Source organism: Apium graveolens, chromosome 9 (assembly GCF_009905375.1).
Source record: "Apium graveolens cultivar Ventura chromosome 9, ASM990537v1, whole genome shotgun sequence".
Lineage (NCBI taxonomy): Eukaryota > Viridiplantae > Streptophyta > Magnoliopsida > Apiales > Apiaceae > Apium > Apium graveolens.
In genome coordinates, this window is record NC_133655.1 from 3,911,094 (window position 1) to 3,938,832 (window position 27,739).

At 35.1% G+C, this 27,739-nt stretch overlaps 1 protein-coding gene across 1 annotated transcript; it reads left to right on the forward strand.

Annotated features, from left to right (window-relative positions):
- The first annotated feature begins 18,691 nt into the window (after positions 1-18,691).
- LOC141683188 (uncharacterized) lies at positions 18,692-27,268 on the forward strand. Its single transcript, XM_074487876.1, has 18 exons — positions 18,692-18,829; positions 19,074-19,134; positions 19,379-19,415; positions 20,004-20,134; positions 20,506-20,610; positions 20,693-20,915; positions 21,225-21,358; positions 21,603-21,742; positions 22,073-22,123; positions 22,313-22,458; positions 22,574-22,619; positions 22,726-22,843; positions 23,831-24,329; positions 24,428-24,641; positions 24,764-24,834; positions 25,745-25,913; positions 25,994-26,123; positions 26,275-27,268. The coding sequence occupies exons 1-18, from the start codon at positions 18,722-18,724 to the stop codon at positions 26,964-26,966; spliced, it is 3,075 nt and encodes a 1,024-aa protein (XP_074343977.1). The 5' UTR covers positions 18,692-18,721; the 3' UTR covers positions 26,967-27,268.
- The last annotated feature ends 471 nt before the right edge of the window (positions 27,269-27,739 follow it).

Genomic DNA, 27,739 nt, shown 5'->3' on the forward strand with positions numbered 1-27,739 from the left:
CGTAGTTTAACGGGATAAGAAGACTAATACTAGTAGTTTAACAATTTAGTAGTTCAGTAGGTGTCTAACACTATTTATTTTTATTTTTAATAACTAAACTATGGAAATAACCGTTGAATCAAAATACATACTTCATTCCGGTTATTATAGTATAGTATAGATAATATAGATTTCACAAATGAAACAGTGTCACGTGACATTTTGTGAATATTTTTAGGATCATTTTTGGTGTATGTAATATTTTTTTATCGTAGGGAGCTCGCTGCTACCCTTCGGGTGCGTACAGGGTAAACCCAACGGGCTCACGCAATAGCCTGCAAAGCACGTGAACCAAGGTAAATCACATTTAATCGATAGGCTCGCTATTTATTTAAAATGAATTCAAGTTTTTAATTTTTATCTAGCTTATTTTAATTGGTGAAACTTTTGTGTCCAGAGAAATCATCATTATCATTATTAATGGATAAACGGACCTCCTATTTGATTGACTCTTATTTATTAATAACAATGGACCTCCTGCATATAAAAAATAACATTGAATAAAATGAGCTTAACTTATAAAATTTCCGTCGGACGTTCGGACTTCATTTCTCTTTCATCCCGTTCGACCCGGAATTAGTTTTAAATTAATATTCATTTGTAAGTTATATATATGTGATACTAATAATCTTTAATATGTTAAGTATTTACCACATGGTTATAAGAATTGGAAATCAAAATCAATTAAACAATCAGTTGAAAACCGATTGAAAATTAATCGGGTGATCGAAACTTATCAAAATAAAAAATAATTTTTTTAAAAATATCTAGTATATTATTTGAAAATAATTTCTAATAACTAATAGAGTTTTGAATATTAATTATTAAGTAGATTAATAAATAAATATACATTAACATATACGTGATGTGACGTGATGGTCCACCAAACTCCCTTAACTTTTTTCTGAATGCGAAAAGTTACAAAGCCGGCATTGAGTACTAGACTCGGTAATTTTGGATATGACACGACTTATACGACACGAAATTTTAGTGTCTGTGTTTACATTTTTAGTACACGACACGAAAGTACACGAACACGAAAGTACACGGTCGAGATTTAGTGTCGGTTTTGTGTTTAACCTTCGAGTACACGACACGACACGAAATATACGACATAAATAAATATTATAATTAAATTTTAATATTTTTTATAAATATATGTAGAATTATAAAAAATGTATGCATATTTATTTTTAAAATATTATTTGATTTCATTATATTGTATGGAATTGAGATTTAATTATATATTTTTCATATATTTTATAAATTTTTTGCCTAAAACTCTTATATTTTAATTTATATTAATATTAAATTTAATATATATTAATATTCAATTAACACGACATACACGACACGAAACGACACGAAACGAAACTACACGAACACGAATATACACGAACGCTAAACATGTCGGTTTTGTGTTTGACATTCAAATACACGAAACACGAAAATACACGACACGAAAGTATACGACACGAACGAATTGTCAGGTTTATTGATTACCGATAATAATGGAGCATATTTTCTCATCATCAAATAGAATTTGGATCCATTCGGATCACAAAATTGCAACTCGATCAAAGAAATTGTTATATAGTTCATGGAAGTGTTAAATTCTGAGTAATTTTTTAAAATTTAATAAATTTAATTTTTTTTGATAAGTTTCGAATTTATCGTCATATTTTTTTTGACAAATATGCCTTAGAACCTTGCAAATGAGTATCTGTTCTCATAAATATCGGGATGAGCGAGGATCGAACCCAGTACCTGGGACTACAAATGATAAACTCTTAACCACTTGAGTTATCCAACCGTACTCGAATTTATCCTCATATTAATTTTTACTAGAATTGTTGATGTATGTCCATGCAGGGTATTTTAGTATTTTCACCTCTTTTGTATTTTGAATTTTAAAAAACTACTCTGAATTTCATGTTTTCCCTAATAATACCTATTTTTAATAAAAAAAAATATAAGACACATTTTTTATTAAAATTTTATATTATTTTTGTTAACGAGGTTAGATTCATAATTCAAATAGATACTATGTCGCTTATTTAACCTTCACAAATTAGCAAAATAAAAACAATTTATACTTGGGGCTCATACTTCAAGTATCAACCCAAGTCCACGAGATATTGCTTGCTTGCCAGCTCTGCAAGTAGGATATATTGGGCCTGTTTGGGGCCGAAATTATAAACCGCTTATATTTTATAAGTCCGTAACAGTTTATCTAAGACAGTTTGTCGACCCAACTTAAGTTGAATTTATAACTTATAAGTTGATAAATTGAATGTCGTTACGAATGTTAGTAACGACGTATTTTTTCTTAACTTATTTTATTTTTTCATTGATTTATTAATCTCAGTTTTAAAATATATATTTTTAAATATCAATCTAACTTCAAAATCAAGAATAAAAATAATTATATTTAATAAATATTTTTTTTAGTTCATTTAAGAAAAAAAATTATGACTTATAAGTAAAATTATCCAAACACTTATTTAATTTATAAGTATTTTTCTACTTATCACTTATAATTTACTTATTAATTTTAAGTCATAATTATCTATTTTAAGATTTTCCAAACAGGCACATTATATTAATAAAACGAGGGATGCATCATGCCTCCTACCTAAAATATAAAATATTATACTTTCTACGTAATTTTAATGCACAAAACATATGTTAAGATATTAGTATCAAGGAGTTAAAACATGACTTAATTTAGCACCCAACCAAACTAACTCGATGCTTCCGTAAATTCACGTAAAAATCATTCTAAATTTAATGTTTTGACATGATCACTCTAAAAATCACACTAAATTTAATATTTAAATCAGTCTAAAAATAACTCTAAATGTATAGTTAAAATATGAATTAATTATTTTTTACTAATTAATTATATACACGATGCCAGGGGTCGAATTCATGATCTACCGCACAAGAGTTCAAGCACTGCACTAAAACTTCATTAACACTTAATTTATTTTTGGATGGATATAATTTTTCAGGATTGTCTTTAAAAATAAGACGGATGAGGGAAAGCGAGAGCATGTGGATTGAATTTTGAGTGCGAGTCAATGAAGACATGAGTCACACACTCAGGAACTAGATTCGACATGTGTTTTGCTCGATGTGTAAATGAAGAAATTGTTAAAAAATGTCCCAGATCATTTGGGAAATGGGCATATTGCTAGTTAATTAGTAAATAGTTAACTCCATTAGTATGAAATATTTTGATATGTGCTGAAAAATACATTTATACGGGTTTCGTCCAGAACGGACAATATTATAATAATGTGGATTTAGGCATGATTAGCGAACCCACCAAGTGGTATACGAGCTATGATTATAATGTACATAACTATCTCGGACATGCTCTCATGATACACGTAGTAAAAGATAGATGAAGTATCTTGGTATGTACTTAAGGAAAATGCAAATGGGCCTTTCAGGGGCCTATGAGAAGCAGATAGATAGATAAATTTTAAGTATGGGTCAAGATGGAGCCGGATCACACAATCAAGAAGCAAATTGGACAAGTGTCGAACCCGATGTGTGAATGAAAAATTATTAAAAATTGTCATACAACGTTTGTGGGATGGGCAAATTGTCATTGTATAATTACTCAAATAACTCCATTAAAATGAGGAACAAATTCGTGCAGGTCTGATACAAAATAGATAATATCATATAAATGTCGAGTTAAGGTCTGTTTAACAAGTCCAACAAGTGATATTAGAGTTATGGTTATAAACAGTATATAACGATCTTATATACGCTTCCATAATGGACTTATGAAGTGACACGTCTATTAAAGTATGGGTTAAAAGAAAAGGATTGTGGGGCTTTCACTACGGGTATAGTGGGGGTCAAGAGAGCGGGATGGACTTTTGGTAAATTTTAACTTTTTCTTTTAGGAGTATTTATCATTTAAAATAATTTACGAGCAATGTATTTTTTGTTTTGTTGATTTGTTTTTTTTTGACTAATTTTGGCTTATAGCCTTACAAATGAGTATCTGTTCTCAACAATTCTCTGGGTGAGCCAGGATCGAACCCAGGATGTGGGACGACAGATGATAAGTCCTTTACCACTTGAGCTATACAACCGTGCTCTTGTTGATCTGTTTGTTTATAGTTAAAACGTCGAAAACAACACTTCTGCTAATTTTACGGCAGTTTTTTCGTTGTGTAAATTTGGCAGTATAATGTTTATTATTACTTAAGCGGTTATAAATATACCTGAATAATAAATGTGTAAACATGACCAAACATGTTAAGATAGTACGAAATAATCTCTAACTCGTCTGTCTCCTTAGCCTGATTTTTTCATATAAGATACTATAAAAATATTAATATTTTCAATAAATCGGAGTTTACTTAAAAGTTTGAATACATTAAATATTTCTAAACATCTCAATAAAATTCATGAAATAAAATCAGTGTTCCAGAAATCGCTAGGCATGCCAGGGCGGTGAGGGTACCTTCGAGAGATTAATCGGCAAGTCGGAGATTAATCGGACCGATTAATCGGAACATTAATCGGAAGAATATAAATATTATTTTTAATTTTTATAATTATATAATGATCAACATGTCAAATATTTGTTTGAAAAAAAAATTAGAATGGTATTAAACAATATCTACACATTTGACATACATTATGTACTAATTATTGAGTTTACAATATGTTAGATATATTTGATAATGTCATGGCTAATATGTTTTATGTTTAGATTTCAGATCTTATTTGAACAGAACAAATCAGTACTTAACTGATCAGTACTTATACTGGAAGTCAGAACTTAAGGGATATCAGTACTTATGTTATCAGGAGATAGATATCAGAACTTAAGTGCTGAAGGACGATCAGATAAGGACAGTAGCTGATTAAAGTTAAGAAGATCAAGATAAACATAAGAAGAGATATGCATGAAGAAGGAATTCCGTGAAGAATGGAATACTTGGAATAGAAGATATCTGATTGATATATTTTAGGAAGCAGAATTATATTCCATATCAATTAGCGATTATCTTGTAACTGTGTAGTATATAAACACAGACATAGGGTTTACACTATAAGTGTTATCATCATCGAGAATATTATTTATTATAACCCTAGCAGCTCTCGTGATATTTTGTTCATCACTGAGAGATAACAGTTCCAGATTGTAACAGAGTTTATTGTTTAAATAAAGTTTGTTTTCTGTTACATAAGTTCTTGAAGTTTGATTTGATTGTAATAAACACTGTATTCACCCCCTCTACAGTGAAAGTGTGACCTAACAAGTGGTATCAGAGCTATCTGTTAACACACATACAGTTAAAGATCCAAACACAATCATGTCTGACACAGAAACTCCAACTAAGCCTACCAAAACTGAGGAATCATCAAAGACATCAACTCAGAGTCGATATGAGACTATCAGAGTTCCCATATTGAGACCATCTGAATATCCCATATGGAAGGTAAGGATGACCATGTTTCTGGAAGCAACAGATCCAGAATACCTTGATAGAATCAAGGAAGGGCCTCACAAACCTACCAAGCTCGCTGTTGTAGTTGCAGGTGAAGCAGCAATGACCGTACCAAAGGAAAAGAATGATTACACTGCTGAAGATATAGCATCTATTGCTAAGGATGCCAAGGTACGTCACTTATTGCATTGTCATTGATAATGTAATGTCAAACAGGGTAATCAACTGCAAGACTGCTAAGGAGATATGGGATGCACTGGAGACAAGGTGTCAAGGAACTGAAACAGTTAAGAAGAACAGGAAGACAATACTCACTCAAGAGTATGAACACTTTGACTCTAGGACTAATGAGTCATTGACTGATGTATATGATAGATTTGTCAAACTCTTGAATGACTTGTCATTAGTAAATAAGGAGTATGATCTTGAAGATACAAACCTCAAATTCCTGTTAGCTCTTCCTGAATGTTGGGATTTGAAGGCAACAACAATAAGAGACAACTACAATCTTGATGAAACAACTCTTGATGAAATCTATGGAATGCTCAAGACTCATGAACTTGAGATGGAACAAAGAAGCAAGAGGAAAGGAGGAAAGTCAAGGACAGTTGCTCTCAAGGTTGAAGAGGAATCCCCCAAACCACCTTCCTCAAAGAAAGATAAGGGTAAAGCTCTTATCATAAAATCTGATACTGAGTCATCAAGTTCTGAGAGTGATGATGACTCAGATTCTGAAAGCTTGCCTGAAACTGATGCTGATGAGGAGACGATGAAGCTGTGTGCTCTTATGGTGAAAGGAATCACAAAGATTGCATACAGGAAGTTCAGGAAGGGAAAGAAGTTTTCTAGGAAAGGCATAAGTTCTGATAAGAAGAATTTCAGAAGATCTGAAGGAAGAGGAGGAAAGTCTGACAGAGGAGATTACGCTAATGTTAAATGTTATAATTGTGGTGAGAAAGGCCACATATCTCCTGATTGCAAGAAGACCAAGAATGACAAAGGCAAAGCTCTTGTCACAAAGCAGAAAAGCTGGACAGACACCTCAGACTCTGAAAGTGAGGAGAACTATGCATTGATGGCAAATGCTGATAAATCAAGTTCTGAGAGCAGTTCTGAAGCTGCTGAAACAAAGGTACCTCAGACTACTTATGCTTTTCATACTGATGATATTAATGAGTTGAGAAGATATCTTAAAACCATGTTTGTTAGTTATAGAGATCAAACTTTAACATGTGAAAGATTAACTTCTGAAAATCTTGCTTTTAGGAAAAGAAATGATTTCTTAGAAAAAGAGTTAGTCATGTTTCATCAAACTCAGCAGGATAGAGATGATGCTTTTTATGTTAGGGATGAAGTGCTAAAAATGAATGAATCTCTAAAAACCGAGTTAGAAAAGGAGAGAGAGATTATCAGAACTTGGACTAACTCTGGCAAAACAACTCAAAATTTGCTAAGCAGTGGAAACTGGAAAGAGGGCTTAGGCTATGGAGAAAATAAAAAAGGAACTGTAGAAATTAAGCCTGTTGATAAGCAAAAGCCGAAGTTAAAACCTGTTAAGTTTGTAACTGAAAAATCCGAAAATGAGAAATCAGAAGTTAAAAAGGAATTAGCTTCTGACAAACTAAAACAGGAAAAGACAGCTGAAGTTAACATAGGCTTAATGACAAAGAAGCAGCTTAAGCATAAGCTGAAAGATGTTAAGAATGCAAACAAGGTAAAATCACCTAGGAAAAACAGGAATGGAAAGGAAGGTGTGAATAAAAGCAATAACTATAAATCTGTTCCTGATGCTCCTAGGAAAGCATGTCATAACTGTGGAAGTTCTAACCATCTGGCTTCTTTTTGCAGGAAGAATAAGAATATTAACTCCTTATCTACAAAGTCAGGAGTTAAGAGTCAGTCTGTTAGATACAAACCACAAAATCCTTGTTTTCATTGTGGTAGTTTATGGCATTCCATTTATACTTGTAAGGAATATCATAGTTTGTACTATGATTATTATCAAATAAAACCTTCTTTAAAGAAAGTTTATGTTGTTCCTTCTAGTATAAGTTCTGATAAGAAAACTGTTAACATAAAATCTGATGTTAAATCCGCTGCAAATGTTAACAAACCTAAAAAGGCCAAAGGATCCAAGCAAGTCTGGGTCCTTAAAACTAATAATTAGTGGTCTTTTTGATTGCAGGGCAACAGGAAAAATATTTTAGTTCTGGACAGTGGATGTTCAGGACATATGACTGGAAATAAGGCCCTGCTATCAGACTTTGTGGAGAAAGCTGGCCCAAGTGTTTCTTATGGAGATGGCAACATTGGAAAAACTTTGGGATATGGCAATATCAATCTTGGGAATGTCATTATTAAAGATGTAGCTCTGGTCTCAGGACTTAAACACAACTTACTGAGTATAAGTCAAATCTGTGACAGAGGTTATCATGTTGATTTCTTTGCAGAACATTGTGAAATAGTTAGTAAATCTAAAGGAAAAATTGTTCTGAAGGGATTCAGGCGTGGTAACATTTATGAAGCTAAGCTTTCAACAAGTTCTGATGGTTCTGCAATCTGTTTAGTGAGTAGAGCCTCAACTGAAGAAAGCTGGAATTGGCACAAGAAACTCTCTCATTTAAACTTCAACAAGATAAATGAACTGATCAAGAAAGATCTTGTGAGAGGACTGCCAAAATCAGTGTTTGTTCCTGATGGTCTTTGTGACTCATGTCAGAAGGCTAAACAAAGAAAATCTTCGTTCAAGAGTAAGACTGAATCATCAATTCTTGAGCCTTATTATCTACTTCATGTTGATCTATTTGGTCCAGTGAATGTCATGTCTATTGCAAAGAAGAAATATGCGTTGGTCATAGTAGATGAGTTCACCAGATACACATGGGTGTATTTCTTGCACACAAAAAGTGAAACTGCATCTATCCTGATTGATCATGTCAAACATCTGGATAAATTGATCAAAGATTCTGTGAAAATTTTGAGGAGTAATAATGGCACTGAATTCAAGAATTTGATAATGGAAGAGTTCTGCAAAAATCATGGAATAAAGCAGGAATTTTCTGCTCCTGGAACTCCACAGCAAAATGGAGTTGTTGAAAGGAAGAATAGAACTCTAATTGAAGCTGCACGAACAATGCTTGAAGAAGCAAAGCTTCCAACCTATTTCTGGGCTGAAGCTGTGCAGACTGCTTGTTTTACTCAAAATGCAACACTCATTAACAAGCATGGAAAAACACCATATGAGATGGTGAAGAACAAAAAGCCAAATCTCAAATACTTTCATGTATTTGGATGTAAGTGTTTTGTTCTCAAGACTCATCCTGAACAGCTATCCAAGTTTGATCTAAAAGCTGATGAGGGAATCTTTGTAGGATATCCACTTTCTACAAAAGCCTTCAGAGTCTATAATTTGAGAACAAAAGTGGTCATGGAATCTATCAATGTCTCTTTTGATGACAAGAAGATCACTGGACTTGAAGATTGCATTGATCATGATAAGCTGAGATTTGAAAATAAAGATTCATATTCTGATACCTCAAGTCCTGACAGTCTAAGTCCTGATACTGTAAATTCTGATGGATTAAACTCTGATGTTATTGAAACTGTGGTGACTACGTCAAAGGAAGATGCACCAATGCAGGGGGAGCATACTCAAGATATTATCACATCTCAAGAAGCATCAGAACATACATCTGGCTCTTCAAATTCTGATTCGTCAAGTTCTGATAAGCCAAGTACTGACAGTGCTGAAAATCTAAATACTGAAGGATCCAACTCAGAGAGCATAGTTTCAGGGGGAGCATCAGAAAATGAAACCGAAGACAGCATGAATCATGGGGGAGCATCCAGTTCTAGAGAAAATCTTCCATCTGCAAGGAAGTGGACAAAATCACATACACCTGATTTAATAATTGGAAATCCTGAGGCAGGTGTCAGAACTAGAACAGGTACTTCGAATGAATGTCTTTACAATTCTTTTCTCTCTCAGTCTGAGCCAAAGAAAGTGGAAGAAGCTCTTCAAGATGCTGATTGGGTGCAAGCAATGCAGGAAGAGTTGAATGAATTTGAAAGAAACAAAGTCTGGACCTTAGTGCCAAGACCCAAGAATAGATCGGTTGTTGGTACAAAGTGGGTATTCAGAAACAAAACTGACAGTGATGGCATAATTGTAAGGAACAAGGCAAGGCTGGTTGCAAAAGGATATTCTCAACAGGAGGGAATTGACTATGATGAAACATTTGCTCCAGTTGCTAGGTTAGAAGCCATAAGGATATTCATGGCTTATGCTGCTCACAAAAAGTTTACTGTCTTTCAAATGGATGTGAAAAGTGCTTTTCTCAATGGAGAATTGGAAGAGGAAGTATATGTTGAACAACCTCTAGGCTTTGTAGATTCCAAACATCCAGATTATGTCTACAGGCTTGATAAAGCACTTTATGGACTTAAGCAAGCTCCTAGAGCATGGTATGAGACTTTAGCTCAGTTTCTTCTGGAAAGTGGATTCAACAGAGGAACTATTGACAAAACATTGTTCTATCTCAACCATGGCAAGGACTTACTTTTGATCCAGATTTATGTTGATGATATTATTTTTGGGTCTCCAAATGACAAACTTTGCAAAAAGTTTGCCAACCTAATGCAATCAAGATATCAGATGAGTATGATGGGAGAACTTAGTTATTTTCTGGGCCTTCAAGTCAAGCAGAGTGAAGAAGGAACTTTTATTTGTCAATCTAAGTACACCAGAAACTTGCTGAAAAAATTTGGAATGCAAGACTGTTCAAGTGCATCCACTCCCATGGCCACTGCAACAAAACTGGATAAGGATACTGGTAATTCAGTAGATATTACTGATTACAGAGGTATGATTGGCTCACTTCTCTATCTAACTGCTAGTAGACCAGATATCATGTTTGCTACCTGTCTTTGTGCAAGATTTCAAGCAGATCCAAGAGAACCTCACTTAACAGCTGTAAAAAGAATCTTTAAGTATCTTAAAGGAACAGCTGATCTAGGATTATGGTATCCTAGAGAATCAGATTTTAAATTAATAGGTTACTCAGATGCAGATTTTGCAGGTTGCAAAATTGACAGGAAAAGCACAAGTGGTAGCTGCCAATTTCTTGGAGGCAGGTTGGTTTCTTGGTATAGCAAGAAACAAAAGTCAATTTCCACATCAACTGCAGAAGCAGAGTATATTGCTGCAGGAAGCTGCTGTGCACAGATTCTCTGGATGAAGAATCAGTTACTAGATTATGGGTTAACGTATTTCAAAATCCCTATTTACTGTGATAATCAAAGTGCTATTGCTATGACAGGTAATCCAGTTCAACACTCTATGACAAAGCACATCAGCATCAGGTACCATTTCATCAGGGAACATGTGGATGAAGGTACAGTGGAATTGCATTTTGTTCCCACAGATCAACAAGTAGCAGATATCTTCACAAAACCACTGTGTGAAGCTACCTTTTCAAAATTGGTAAATGAACTTGGAATGATTTCAGGTTCTTTCTCTAAATCTGCTTAAACTTGTTCTATGTTATCAGACTTTATGATCAGTATTTACAGAATTAATCTCTTTGTATATTCTGTGCATTAATTGATAAATGTCTTTAAGTACTGACTGTTGTCTGATATATGTTTCTAAACTCTGATAAGTGATATGTCTGTTTCAGTAACTATTCAATCCTATGAGGATAACTGTGCTAGATACTGACCTACTAGTCTTCAATAAACAAATGATCCCATGAAAGAAGTAATTATTTCTGTGGAAATCTTATGACACAAGCAAATTCTGATAACTGAGCTTAGTTAAGTTTACTTTGTATATCTTATTACTAAGTCACAAATTAGAATAATGCTACTCATCTGTTTAAGTTCTGATTCTAGTAAAACTGCTGAATGTACTAAGTGCTGATAAACCTCACTTATCAAAAGAAGAAGAACAATAATCAAAGAATAATATCAGGTATTCCTTTGAGATCTAGAGTAAAAATGTGAAAGGGACGACCCAAGTGCATTGCTGGTATTAAGTAAATATGCATTAGAAAAGCAAAATATTTTCTTGGTGACTTTTCACACTCTATGATTACTGGAGAAATACTCTGATAATAGCATAAATTCTGATAAACAGTCGTGACTCACTTACACTGAGAAGCCTCTGTAAAATAGAATTTCAAAAGATGCATAAAATTAGCACAAAAACAGTAGAGGTGAACTCATGCATGAACTCATTTATCAGTAGGTTTCAGGATAATGACAGCTCTTTAGCAAAATTTTAATTATGACTTATTTCAAAGATGTACTGAAGTAGATCAGACTTTACTCTTTGTCTGTTATTTAGCTTAATGCACACACACATCACTCCATATGAATGATGAAATTTCTGTGGTGGTCTATGTTATTTTAGATCAACAGTCATTGTGTCACTTTTGCACAAATTCTGAGGACAAGTTCTAGTTACACGTTCTGATGATTAAGTTCTGACGTTCATAACTAAGAACTTGTATGAGTATTTACTAAGATAGATATTCCTTGTTCGAGTTAAGACATTATGTTCTGATGACTGTTAAGTTCTGGTATAGGTCTAAGTTCTGATTTTTCAGTCTAACCCTTTACTTGACTTATCTGTGAGTAAAATTTGGTAACAGTCTCAGATTAATTTCGAAATGTTGAAGTGGAAGATTAATAGTCTATGGTTAAAACATAATGGCACTCGTCCTTGAACAGTTCACTCTTGTTACATGTGCACATTCCTTTTCCAATGACTGTTATTCTTTTTCAAGGTCTAGGGAGACGAGGTAGAATTAATTCTACCTGTCTGCATTCAATATCTTTGTGTCTCTTGGCATTCTCTTGCCTATATATGCAACCACTTCACATCAGTCTTTCCATCACATTCTTCTCACACACTTATCCTCCTTCTTCTGTCAAAAACACAATGGTTCGATACAACATGTTTTTGAACACACAAACCTTCACAATGGAGCTCAGTTGTGCCGAGTGGCAGCAGGAGTGGCATATAACAGCCATTCCTGAGGAGATCTGGGACTCTGTCCCACAGGAGGTGCTGGCTCACCTTCTATTCTTCGAGATGGATTACCATCGCCATCTGGAGCGCCTGGAGGAGGAAAGGCGGGAAGCTATCCGTCAGCAAGAGCGAATCATTCGACTCGCTATCTTGTTTGTCGAAGATAGGAAGAGGAGGATGACTTAATCTCGTCTTCTTCCTGTTCTTCTTCATCCTCAGCTTTGTCAGGCTTCTTAGCTAGGACTAAAGCTGTTGACGTTAGGATTAGAAGCTTAGGGAAAATCTTGTATTGATGTAATTTCTATTTCATATATGTATTGACTTGATATATTAATGAAAACTGTTTTTACTTCAAGATTTTGTCTCTGAGTTATTTTATCTGTGTTGTTAAATCCTGCTTGATATTCTGATGACCATTTAAATTTTGTCTTTATTTAAGTTCTGATTCTTTGTCAGCACTTATTCATCGAAATTATCTCGGTCATTTTTAACATGATTCATTTTCAGAATATTAATGTTGCAGTGAAAAACAATTCAATCAGTGCTAACGGTTTCAATTTTGAATTAAACCTGTGTCTCTTGATAACTGAAATGGTTTTTCCTTGAAACAAGGCAACTGGATAAGTAATCATTCCTGTTTTCTCGAGCCCAGTAACTACCCGTTATTACTGCATGTCTGACAGGTGTCCAACGGTAACATTTTTCTTCGAGTATAAGAATAACAGAGAGAAGATTTCTTTAATCTTTTACTTTCTTTATACTTTATCTCTCTTCTTACTTTTACTCTCTTTCTCATTCTTTCTTACGTTGGTTTTTCATACAGACATTATCTCACACACCTAACAGGCATACTTGAATTTCAATATTTTTTCACATGGCACCAAAGGATTTAATCATTGATGGAGCAAAGTTTGTTCCAAACAACTATGCTGCAATTCTTGATCATGCTGAAGCTCCATCTGAATTGCATTTTGTGCAAGATCTTCTTGCACATAGTGAGGTTGGGTACGCCTTAACTCAGCCTGAATTATTTTCAAGTCAACAAGTTCTGCGGTTCTGGAGGACTGGAGTTTATGATGATGGTGGTAAACGAGGAACTCCCAGTATTATCTTCCAAGTGGGTGATTCTTCCTATGTAGTCACTCCTGGTACAGTACGAAGAGCATTACATCTTCCAGAAGATTGTACCTTCTCTATACCAGAGGAATCAGACCTTCGGGGGTTAATGACTGATTTGGGATATGAAAAGAGTCTGACGAAACTTGGACAGTTGAAACGGGCTAATATCAGAAGAGAATGGAGTTTCTTCTTCGATTGCATCACCAAGGCTTTTGGCAACAAGTGTTCAAATTTTGATGCCATCCCAATTCTGAGTCAGCACATCGGGTATGCTATTATCCATCAAACTCATTTTGATTTTGCAACTGGAATAATTGGTTTTATTGGGGATAGGATGACAAAGGATCGAGATGTTGTTTATTTTGCTAGATTCTGTCAACTTATTTATACGTATTGTACTGCTGAACCCCAGTTAGTCAGCACTCAAACCCCACCTTTTAAGGTTGCAAAAAGGTACTTTAACGACCTGATAAATGCTGACACAAAGAAATCAATGGTGAGACAATTACAGATTCCTCAGTCTGTGAAACAGATTCTGGTAAATGCTGATCCTGCTACTTACAAATCTGTTTACTCAAATGTTCAACCAACTCACCATAACCAAAATCCATCAACCTCAGTCCCTACCTCTCATTCTACTCAACCTACCCTCAGAACTTATCTCAAATCCTATCTCTCCACTTCACAGACTGCTCAACCTTCTTCTTCAGCACCTACTGTGAAGCCTACATCCTCTAAGCCAAAGAGAACAAAGACTGTTCCTCAAACATCTCAGAAGAAGAGGAGGATTACTTTGAGAGATGAATCAGATTCTGAGGATCAGATTCCCTCTTCAGAACCTATGATAGATGAAGCTGAGAAGGCAACTTCTCAGAAGGATTCTGCAATTGGGGGTTCTAGGCTTCTCAAGAGGCTTAGACGTATGACGGTTCCTGCAACTCCCAAGGAATCCAAATCAACAAGGAAGTACAAGAAACAGAGGGCACAGAGGCCAGTTTCAGATGATGAGGAGGAAGCAGCTAAGGAAGGGGATCAGGAATCTCTGATCTCACAAGACAGGGAATTTGCTCCAGTCACTTCTTCTCCATCAACTCCATCTCAGGAACCTGTATCTGACAAGGCTAATTCACCTTCTATATCTCTTGTTGATCCAGGCACAAGTGCTGAAATTGATATTCAGAACTTGGTTGTGCCTGAAATACTTTTCTTAGAAGCTCCAACAGCAAATAATCCTTCCACAACACCTGTTACTGATGCTGTTCAAACTCCTGAGTTATCACTAACACCTTCTCTGCATCAAGATGATGATCAGATTTTAGGTGAGCATCAGGATATGGCTGTTGATCAGAACTTAGTATCAGATCAGCACTTAGAGGATGTTGAAGCCTCCATTGCTACTCATACAGTTGTCTTATCAGAAGATACTGATTCTTTAAGTTCTGATGCTGCAAATGTTGGAGATACTGGTGAAGCTGCTACAACTGTAGATGCTGATGAAGCAGGTCCTTCAGGACATACTCCTCCACTGACTCTTCCTAAGTCTGAACTGCTAAAGGAGTTTGTTATCAGGGATGCACCAGTACCTTGGAGTGAAACTCCTGCAGGTCAGGAGTGGACTAAGGAATGGAACTCAGTTTCATGTGTTCCAAATGCTTTACATCTTGCTGAGCACTTGACTAAAGCTGATGAAATGTTACATTCTGATGATTTTAAAATCCAGCTTAGAGTCACTGCATTGAGTACTAAACATCTACAAGGTCTTCATTCCAACACTCATGCAGAGCTACACAAGATTCAGGAGAACTTTATTAAACAGGAACAAGTTTGGAAACTTGATAAGAAAAAGTTCTTCCAACCTACCATTGACAGGGTTGCTTATATTGAGAAAACTCAAGAGAAGCAACAAGCTCAGATTGATCAAATTCTGACAAATCAAGCTTCTCAACAATCGCAACTTACTGAAATCCAGACCTCAGTGGAACTACTTATCTCTCTTTTATTACCTGCTGATGCCAAAAAGGGGGAGAAGGTAATTAAGTCCAAATGCAAAACCAACAAGTCACTGCAAGGAAAGGATGACGGAAAAGATGACCAAGGAAACTCTGGAATGGGTGGTGGTCATAGTCAAGGTAGAAGGTTTACATCAAGACAAGCTAGTCACAGAACAAGTTCTGATACTGGGAAAAGAATAAGTTCTGCTGCTGGTAAAAGGATAAGTTCTGATGAACTTCTAGATCTTGATGAGGAAATGTCAAGACAGTTATTTCGTCAAGAAAATCCAGGGATGGACTTGGAAAGTTTAAAGGAAGAAGAAGCCAGACTTAAATCAGAGAAAGTCACATCTAAATCTGAAGCTTCTGGTAAAAAGTTACTTCCAAAACCTAAAGGCATTGTGATCAAAGAAAGGATACATACTGAAGAAACTTTGGCTAGATCACAACCACAGATAGATCCAAGATCCAAGGGTAAAGAAAAGGTTGGTGAACCTATCAAGCCTTATGTACCTCCTGAGGAAGAAGAAATTACTGATGGAAAAGATAATCTTGCTCTGACTTCAAGAAAAGTTCTTAAAACAACCTCTGACATGGCTCAAGTTGTTCAGAGTCAAGAAATTGTAAGTTCTGATATTCAGAAGAAGCAAGTAACCTCTGACAGTGCTCAAGTTAACTTGATATAAGAAAATAAATCTAAAACACTCCTACCAGGATTCACTAAAGCAAAACAGACTCAATCTTTGAAGACTACTTCAAGTGGTTTTGAAGCAAGAGTAGTTACTGGAAAGGAAGCTAGAGATAAAACTGGATTGGGAAGTGCTGATGAAAGAAGAGTATACAACACTACCGATGATCCAACTTCCTTGAGTGAACCAGGTATTGGAGCAACTCCTGAGAGATTGAATCAACTAGAATCTGTACAGATGGTTTACCATACCTACTTGAAAGAATACATCATGTTGTATTTCATGATAGATGGTAGGGTTTATCATATAAGACAAAATGCCATTCCATTGAAGTATTTTGAAGAATTGGAGCATGTATTATTCTTACTTCAAGTGGATGACAGAATAACAGAGACTGCTGCAAACTACTTAAAGGAACAGATTCAGAGACAGAAAAGACTTTATTCTGTTAAGTCTGACAGCAGATATGTTCCAAAGTACAGAAATCATAATGGTGATATTGTTGATATGAAGCCTAATACTGCACAGATCAGAACATATCTTGGTATTAAGGGGCTTGAATTCAATCTAGAGTCTAATAAAGCTTATGTCATAAGACTAGATCGGGAGTTGAGAAAAGCAAAGATTAATGATCTCAGAGCTGCAATATTTCAAACTGGTGAAGATACTGCAGAGCTTAAAGATGTCAAACGGAGAATGATTGATGAACTCAGATATGCTGAGAAATGTTTGTTGAAGAATTATCTCAGAACAACTCCTGACATCAGAGAGATCAGAAAATGATGAAGCCAAGTCGAAGATCTACAACTGCTTAAATTCTGATATTTATACAGATTGAAGTTGTTATCAGAAGTTGAATTGGTAAAAACTTTAAGGACTGTAAGTTGTAGTTATCTTGTCTATTTCTCATGCATTTGTACTTAATGTTTTTGACATCATCAAATATCTGTTAAACTTGTATATTTTGTTAATTTACAAGTTGGGGGAGATTGTTAGATATATTTGATAATGTCATGGCTAATATGTTTTATGTTTAGATTTCAGATCTTATTTGAACAGAACAAATCAGTACTTAACTGATCAGTACTTATACTGGAAGTCAGAACTTAAGGGATATCAGTACTTATGTTATCAGGAGATAGATATCAGAACTTAAGTGCTGAAGGACGATCAGATAAGGACAGTAGCTGATTAAAGTTAAGAAGATCAAGATAAACATAAGAAGAGATATGCATGAAGAAGGAATTCCGTGAAGAATGGAATACTTGGAATAGAAGATATCTGATTGATATATTTTAGGAAGCAGAATTATATTTCATATCAATTAGCGATTATCTTGTAACTGTGTAGTATATAAACACAGACATAGGGTTTACACTATAAGTGTTATCATCATCGAGAATATTATTTATTATAACCCTAGCAGCTCTCGTGATATTTTGTTCATCACTGAGAGATAACAGTTCCAGATTGTAACAGAGTTTATTGTTTAAATAAAGTTTGTTTTCTGTTACATAAGTTCTTGAAGTTTGATTTGATTGTAATAAACACTGTATTCACCCCCTCTACAGTGAAAGTGTGACCTAACACAATATTAACTACTCCCTCTGTCCCTTTCAATTGTTTACATTTTTTAAAGAGTCTCCGACACGCATTTTAAGGTGCATATAAAGTATAGTTTATAACTTCTTTTACAATTTTCTTTTTCTGAATAAAAGTTGGAAAAAGAAAATTGTAAAAAAAGTTACAGAACTATACTTTATATGCACCTTAAAATGCGTGTCGGACACTCTCTCAAAAATGTAAACAATCGAAAGGGACGGAGGGAGTATATTTTAATTCACACTTTTAAATTAATTATAATATGTTATTTTAATATTTTAAGTGAGAAAATAAAAATATTAGATTACTTGTTAATTCTTACCAATACTTTATATTATAAATTGACATGATATTGTGTGAAATTATGAAATTAATGATTTAAAATTATAAAAACGTAAAAAAAATATTTTTTAATTATTTTCCGCGTAGACCGCCTATGACCGATTTTTGACCGCCTAGCCCGCCTAATCCTGATTTTGACCCGATTTTTTAAAAAAACGCCTAAATCACGTCTAGGTCCGAGTCGGGGCGTTTTACCACTGCATAACGCCTAGGCGTCGCGGCCGCCTGGACCGATTTTTTGAAACTAACTGTAATAAGATAAGTATAAACATTGACAGAGTGTTCCCTACAAGGCCCAAACCCAAGCCCAACTAAAACAACCACTAAACACCCCGGCCCAACCCAACCCTAAACTCTCACATAAACCCTAATAAAAGAGGGAAAAATCAGAAACTTAAAAAATAAATTCAATTAGGTTTGAAAATGGGGAAGAACAAGAAGAACAAGCCGTTAAAAGAGGGCAGCGATTCTCAGTACAGTCCTGCCACTGTTTTCGTCGCTAATTTACCTTTCACTTTCACTAATTCACAGGTACATTAGAATTAGAATCTCGATAAATGAATATTCGATAAACGAATAGTCTCGTCAAATAAATAATTGTTTTCGGTTTTCAAATAATAGATATAATGTATTTTTAATCTCGATAAATGAATAAAAGTATCCGGTCTTTAGGATATGTATGTATACTTATATGTATGAGTTTTATGAAGCATACTTTGTGTGTGTGTGATGACGGATGTTGTGATTTTGACTGTGTTGATTTGATGTGTATTAGCTCGAAGAGACGTTTAGTGATGTTGGACCGATTCGGAGGTGTTTTATGGTTACGAAAAAAGGTATGAGGTTTCTGAGTACATTACTTAGTTTGTAGTTTGTTCAATTATTTATGTATTCTGCGGAAATTTGAGTATGTATGTAATGATGTTGTGTTGTTATTGATAGATGTGCCAATTGCTGTAGTGCACTTTTCGTGTTTGCCAGTGTTATAGCGTTTGTTATTTAGAATTACGTAGTGTTGTTAATGAAGTAAAATGTTATGATATTGTTAATGCTGATTACTCTGTCCTTGGATTCTTATAGGGGAGACTGAACATCGAGGTGTCGGTTTTGTTCAATTGTAAGTGTGATTTCGAATTTTCGGCTTTTATTGTTTAATTGTTGTTAATTTGAAATACTTGACTTACTGTTAGTTTTGATGGTTCATGTTAGTTTTAAATATTCAGCTTTTATTTGTTTGTTTTTGGTATTGTTCTGCCGTCATGTTATATTGGGTGTGAGTTCATTTGGACGACTTAGTCGTATGATCATGAAATTGTATGTTATGTGCAAGGTCCCTGTGCTACTGTTATGCCAGGGATGAAGTATAATATTATAATTTTTAAGTCACCAAATATGATCTAGTATATCTAATGAATGTACTGAAGTTGGCTAAACTGTAGTTTAGACTTTAGAGGAAAATAGTAAGCAATCAGTTTTAAAAATATAATGGCAGGTGCGGAATAGAAATATGCATATATGTGTGTGTGTGTGCGTGTCTGTGTATTTAATTTTCAAATTTTTGTTTTACAGTGCGTAGTTTTACTGCTTATCATATCATAATATTACATGTTGAATTCTACTGTCTAAATTAACGAACACCTCGCATTGATTTATAATCTTCTTCTGGTTATTTGCAACACTTTATAACGTATGAATGAAAGTGTAGTGCAACTACTGAAGATGTCAACCGTGCTATCGAGCTAAAAAATGGTTCATCTGTTGGCGGCCGAAAAATTGGAGTAAAACATGCCACACATCGACCTTCTCTCCAACAACGTCGATCAAAAGGAGATAAAGGTTTCTGCTGAATTTTTGTCCTCAAATGATTGAGTTATCATGTTGTCTTATTCATCTGCCTTGATGCAATTTGTACATATAACAAGATCAGTAATTATTATACTCCCTCCATCCATTGTTTTGTCATTTTTACATTTTGTATGTATTTTAGGTTAAAGGAAACTTACTTCCACAAATGATTTTTGAAAATTTTATTTTTTAAATAGAAACACATGCAGTAAACTTTAATTTAAATAAATTCTTCATAAAAATTATTGATGGAAGTATCTTAATTATGCATTACATACAAGCAGAAAGTCAAAGTGACAAATTATAGGAAATGCGGAGGGTGTAATATTTCTCACTAAGAGCATATTTTTCTTTGCGTATAGTGGCACATGAAGATGGTGATTTTAAGTCAAAGAGTACAAAGGATGACATTTCATCTGAGGTTGTCAACCAGGAAAAAGATCAAGCTACAGCGCCTCAAGAACTAGGTTTTGAACAACAAAATAGTAAAGCTAGTTTAATAAATATGACTCCTTTAACTTAACTTTCGTTACATGATTGATGTTACAGAGAAACATGTACGCGAGCCTGATAAACCAGAAGATAAGAAAGCTGATAAACTAGAAGTAGAGAAAGTTATTAAAGTTTCCAAGAAGAATGTACGCGAGCCTGGCAAATCAAAAGTAAAAGATGTTACAGTTACAGAGAAAAATGTGCGCAAGCATGATAAACCTAAGGTAAAGAAAGTTGCTGAAGGTGCATCTGACGAAAAGAGCTATTCAGAAAAGCAGAGGTATTCTATCATTAATAAGTAAATATGGAGCTCCTCATGTTTTTCATCTAAAATCGGTGTCAGTTTGTTGCACTTTAAACCATGTGAACATAGTACATTAGTAAGAAAGTTGACCTGTAGTTATAATTTTAACACAGCGTGTTTCTTTCTTTAAAATATACAGTCAGTCTACCTTGATGTTTTTTTTATTTGCAAATGTAGGCTTGGTAAGAATATTTTGATGCCATTAATTCTGTTCATGTTACATTTCTGTGTTTTCAGTCAACTGAATTGATATTTGTCCTTCTGTAATCTGTCTACTTTCAAAAGGCTTGCTCGGACTGTTATATTTGGCGGGCTTCTTAGTGCTGATATGGCAGAAAGTGTTCATAACCAAGCCAAAGAGTGTGGCACTGTATCTTCTATAATTTACCCTCTTTCCAGAGATGAGCTTAACCATCGTGGTATTGACATTTCTTATTTTTATGTATTCTATGTTTGGTTCCTCAATAGTAGTGTATTTTTGCGAGCATATCATGCTAAGTTGACTGATTTTTTTTTATTGAGCAATAAGTTTTTCTCTAAAACACTGAATGTTTTGACCCTGCATTTGGACGGACTAGTGTATTATGAGTTTGGTTCCTTAATTATAGTATAGTATCTATTACCCTACTAAAATTTTCAGACCATTTGTGGAATTTTCCTTAGGGCTCAGGGAAGATGGATGCAAAATGGACGCATCTTCTGTGCTTTTCACAACTGTACGGTCTGCTCGTGCTTGTGTTGCATTGCTGCACCAGAAAGAGATATGCGGAGGAATTGTTTGGGCTCGCCAGTTAGGGGGAGAGGTAATGTTGCTGTTCGTTCACAATTGAAGTAGCAAAACAGGTCGATGATGCCTAATCCTGGACATGTTAAGCTGAATAGCTTATTTCTTAGATTTAAATAAAGATATGTTAACCAGTACAGTTGTTTCAAAGGATCAAGCATTGGCTTGTTTGTCATTGCAAAGTTTTGTCGTAATTAACTGTAGCTACATTATTTTTCCGTATTAGAGTTTTTCTATCCGTTCTTATTTTTTGTAATTTTTTTTAAATCGCTTATTTTTTGTTCGTTTTCAGAGAACTGGTTTTTACTTTATCTAAAATACCGATTATATGATTTGTTTTGTGGACCAGGGTGCCAAAACTCAAAAATGGAAGCTGATTGTTCGAAATCTTCCTTATGAGGTTTTCTTTGTGTTCATTCCGCTTATACTTAACCTTTCATATGTGATATATTCGTATGAATACATGTGTCTATAATCTATATGTTCTTGTTCAATATATTCATATTAATAATCGTGTCTGTGCGACTATGTCTACTTGTGCGTATACACGAAGTTTAATCCTTCAGTAACAATACTAATCACAATGCAGAAAATCGAGGCTGAAGAAGTTGAGGTCAAAACTAAGAGGAAAGGGAACAAAGTAGTGCCACGAAACCCCAAACAGAGAATAGAGATCAAAGAATTGTTTTCCTCAGCAGGCTTTGTTTGGGAAGTGATTCCACAGAAGGAGTATCAGTATGTGTCTATAATCGCTAATCACCATATTAAATCTATTATGTAGTTTTTTACTTTTTGTTATTAACTTGTTTGTGATTTTTGCTGTTCTAAATAATTGTTCCGTGTTTGTCAGGCGATTTGCTTTTGTTAAATACACATGCAAGCAGGATGCTGAGAATGTATGAATTACGTTACATGAACTGAATGTGATTTTGTAGTTCCACTTCTTACTTCTCCCAACTGGATTATTTTTTCATTCTATTTTATAATTTTTTCCATGACTAGGCCATCAAGAAGTTCAATGGCACTAACTTTCGTGGAAGGCCCATTGCTGTTGATTGGGCTATTCCCAAAAAACTTTATGCCACTAAAGCGACTCAGCCTCTGGCTGGTTCAGAAGAAGGTAATCTTGCTATTACTAGCTGTTCAGTTTTCACAAGGTTAAAAAAACATCTTCAGTGCTATTTGTGCTCCTTATCTATTATGACTAAATACTTTAGTCCTGTTAATTATGCAGTGAGCAATGTAAACTTTTTAAATTCCTGCTGAATTGGAAGAAATGGATTAGTTTAAATCGAAAAGAAAAATAATGACCAATTTCCTAAATCAGAGCTACTAAATCATCATGATTCCTATTTGCTACCTAATTTACCCGGACTCGGGTACGGGTGTCGGATACGGGTGCAGATCCAAGTGTCAGACTCTTAGTTTTAAAAAATTAGGATTCGTGGATATGGATCCAAAATTGGACACGGGGGCGGGGATTCGGCAAATAACCTTCACATAAGCGAAATTATACCTACTTTTTATACATTACATTTGTAAATTTGTGTCTTTTACCACATAAAGTAAAGATATACATAAAATATTTGTAACATAAATCAAAAGGATAACATGAAAATAGTAATCTATAGACATCCCTCTTTAGATTTAAGAGGATTAAGTTGTTGCTAGGCCTTATATATCATTTTGAACTAGATTTCTTAAGGTAAGAGTGTCCGGTTTTCAGCCAAAGGATCCGACACAGATCCCATACCCCCAGCCATGTCATGTCCGATGGACAGGGGTATGAGGACAAAATTGAAGAGTCCGGGTAACTTAGTTTGCTACTGTACCGCCTAATACTCATCACTAGTTGGTAAATTGGTACTAGATAATATAGTTTTGATCTTGTCTACAACTCTGCATATTTACTCGTGAATGTTAATGTCAGTAGTAGTATATTAGTACTATGTTAAAGCTTCATTCTATTGCTTGAACCAGTCATAAGAGTGTAGTCAAGAGGGATGTGTTTCTGCCTAATTACTACATCTACTTCTGCAATGGTTTCCTTCGTCTAGTCTGTCTCTCACCGGAATTATGGAGTAAGCTGTATTTGTATAATTTACAGGGCTGAGTGGAAGTGACGAGGAAGATGATGAAATGGTTACTGATATGGAGGAGGATGATAATGATAATGATAGTGATGAAATACTTGAAGAATCTAATTTTGGTGATGTTCCAGTTGAATCCGGAGTACCCGAGAAAGAAAGTACAGAAGTTGACTTTGACGAGGAGGCAGATGTCGCAAGAAAAGTTCTCAACACCGTAATAGCATCATCTTCTAGAGAGGCACATATATCACCTGAAGATCAATCCCTTGTGCCTAAGAGTAACAAGGATACTGTTACAGTTACCGTTACCAAGAAGTCAATTGACGGGCCGACTGAATTAGCACATGATACGAAACCTGGTAACACTGGGAAAAGTGAATCTGAAACAGAAGATCTGCAGAAAACACTTTTTATTTGCAATCTTCCTTTTGATGTTAGTACAGAAGAAGTAAAACAACGTTTCTCGGGATTTGGTGAAGTGCAGTATTTTTCCCCAGTACTTCATCATGTCACAAAGTATGGATCTATTTGTGCGCCTACATCTTGTTTTTAATTAAATTGCCTACATCTTGTTTTTAATTAAATTTAGTATTTTATGTCATTCGTTTGTGCAGGCGTCCAAAAGGAACTGGATTTCTGAAGTTTAAATCAATAGAAGCAGCTGATGCTGCAATTTCGGCAGCAAGTGCTGCAGCTGGTCTGGGTATTATCGTCAAGGGCAGACAATTAAAAGTCATGAAGGCCTTAGACAAGAATTCAGCACATAGCAAAGAGTTGGAAAAGACCAAGAAGGAGGATCATGACCACCGGAACCTATATCTAGCAAAGGTTGGTCTTCAAAGACTGCTGCTTGATGTTCTTTCCTGAGAGTTGTAGGGTTGTAGCGCTGTTTTTGCAGCTTAAGCTGGTTACTATTGAGTTTTCTGACTGGTACTAATTTTGTCTAATAGGAAGGACTTATTGTTGAGGGAACCCCAGCTGCTCATGGTGTTTCAGTTGCCGATATGTCGAAACGTCAAATGTAAGTGCTGGGAGAATTGGTAACCTGTGGTCAGAAAATATCATGGGGCGATTGGATTGTTGGGGGAAATGGAAATTGAACGATTTGAAATTCCATAGTCTATGTCGAGAATTATCCCATTTAAACCAATTAACCCCTAACCAAACACTGACACATGGGAATAACTTTCGATTCCCATTATCTGGGTCAATATATTATGAATCACATGTTCAGGTTAGTATAAGAAAATGTACCTCTCATAACGTGTGATTAGTTTAGGTTTAAGAACAGTTCAGTTGATCTTCTGAACAAGTGACATGAACCTTTCTCTTACCAGTTACCTATGGACAGAGTTGAGTAGATAATGGTTACATATTTAACGAACTGTTTAGCAGTGGCTTATGCCTTATCCAACTTCTAGTTTTTCTTGGAGATACACCCTATTTATTCTTTTTTGCTTCGGGACACCGAATTTGTTAGGTGGCCTATGCAAATACTATTAGGCTTGCCGCTTGCCAGACGTGATATGGGACGGCAGTCACGAGCGACACCTTTGCTAGCTACGGCCTACGAGAGGCTTAATATTGATACCGCTAAAAATAATTTGTCTTCATAGTAATCTATTGAATTGAGGATTTTTTATTAAACTAAGCATACTAGTTCTTAATTTCATTTCTCGGGACACTTTACTCTTTAGAATTCTTACGATGATGGTGACTGTAGTTTTTAGATTAGAACCATTGGGTGTACTCATGCGGATTGCTGAGAGTTATAAGTAACTTTATATGTTTGTTCTAGCTTTGCTTGTTTTTTTGAAATCCTATATGAAGTTGTGGTAATTAATTGTTTTTTAATTAATACACTGTTCTATGCTGGATTTCTGTTGAAGTTTGATATAGATGGTGGGCTTATAATTCTAAGCGTGCTGCAGGTTGGAAAGAACTAAAGCCATGAAGCTTCGATCACCAAACTTTCATATTTCAAGGACACGACTCATTATATATAATTTGCCAAAGTCCATGACTGAAAAGGAATTGAAAAGACATTGCATAGATGCAGTTACCTCAAGAGCATCCAAACAGAAGCCAGTTATTAGACAGGTCAGCTATACTTGTATTGCTCAAGGTTTTATTATTTGAAAGAAGAATGCGGATTCCTTACCCTCTGCTGGTCATTGCAGATTAAATTTTTGAAGGATTCCAAAAAAGGCAAGGTAGTGACAAAGAATCACTCTCGTGGAGTTGCTTTTGTCGAGTTCACAGAGCATGAACATGCTCTAGTGGCTCTTAGAGTTCTTAATAACAATCCTGGTAATGTTTAGTTTATAATAGTCCACGAGTAGTCTTGTTTTTCTATGATTTTGATACAAGGGTTTAAATGATCAAATTGGCCTTTGCTGTGAGACAATACTATGTATTCTTGATCCTCTTACCAGTTTAAAAATGTTTTGGTTATTTACAGAAACTTTTGGTTCCGACCATCGCCCTATTGTGGAGTTTGCTCTTGATAATATCCAAACACTGAAGCAACGCCAAGAGAAGATTGAATACCAGCAGCAGCAGTATCAGCTACAAGGTTCGAGTCAAGATGCTAAGAATACGCATCAAAGCTTTGACTCCCATCTACCTGATTCCCGTTCTAATATGTCAAGAAAACACACATCTAGAGGTGATTTTACATCATCCAAAACCTCAGAACCTATGAGGGAAAACAAGAAAGAACACGAAGCACTTGGAGGAGCTGCTGCTGAAGGTAAATTTAACAAAAGGCAGAAGCTTTCTCCCATAAAATGGGAAAAAGGGACTGATTCAAAATATAACTACAAAGAGGAAGTGAGAAGACCTAATGGAAGAAAGCGTGACAACGGAGAAGCATCCCCTGCTGTTAATGAAGTCCTTACACATAATTCCAGAACTATTCAAGAGGCAGATGATGGGAGGAAAAAGAGGAAACTGCAAGATCGCACAGTTCTGAATAAAGATTTTGGTTCTCATGAAAGGAAAAAAAGTAAGAAGAACAATGAACCATTAGGCCGGGACATGGAGGATAAGCTTGACTTGTTAATTAAACAATATACATCCAAGTTATCAGGCAAAGCTGAAGGAGAAAAGCAAGGTCCTCCTAGACAACTTAAAAGGTGGTTCCAATCATAATCAATACAACAGGTTGTGCTAGTTAAAAAATATCACAGCCACATGGTCTCAATGTCAAGTCACTGTGTCCTTGAAGTTATAGTTTGTTGTGTTCAGGAATATCCCATGTATAATTGTTATTTTTATGAGTTAATCAAATGCATGTGAATGATCAATGAGGGCGGAATGTGGATTTCAAGTTTCTTACAACCGTGATCATCTACAATCCTACGGAGCTGTACCTATTGTTTGGAAAACTAAAAAAAGGATCAGCTCGCTCGTTGTACCAGAGGCACGGATGCTTATATCAAAGAGGTATAGAAGATTTTGCATATGTAAGATTAGTTTCCTATATTTTCTTGAATTTATTTGAATTCCCCTCCTGCTTCTCTCTTCTAATATATTTATGGAGTTCAGAATTTCAGATTATCTTTACATAATAGCTTTGGCTGGTGGAACAGGTAGAGAAAAACATAAAATTTAGTAAATGTGAGCCAAAACAGAATATGCTGATTGATTTGTTGAGGTCACATGCTATGCCTTTTGATCTGTCTCTTCTACTGGAAATTTGGTTGGTATTAATAATTTCTTGAATCATGAATTCCTTTTTCATTCTTTCCCTTTCACATGCTATTTATTTATGGCTTACTTCCAAAAAACCATGACATTGTTATGCCAAAGATAACCTTACTAGGTTTACCTAACCAACCAAATTATTACATAATTCTTAACAGTTAAATATCAACCAGCCAACCAAACCATGACCTTAGTATTGACAGTTAAATAAGTGTTAG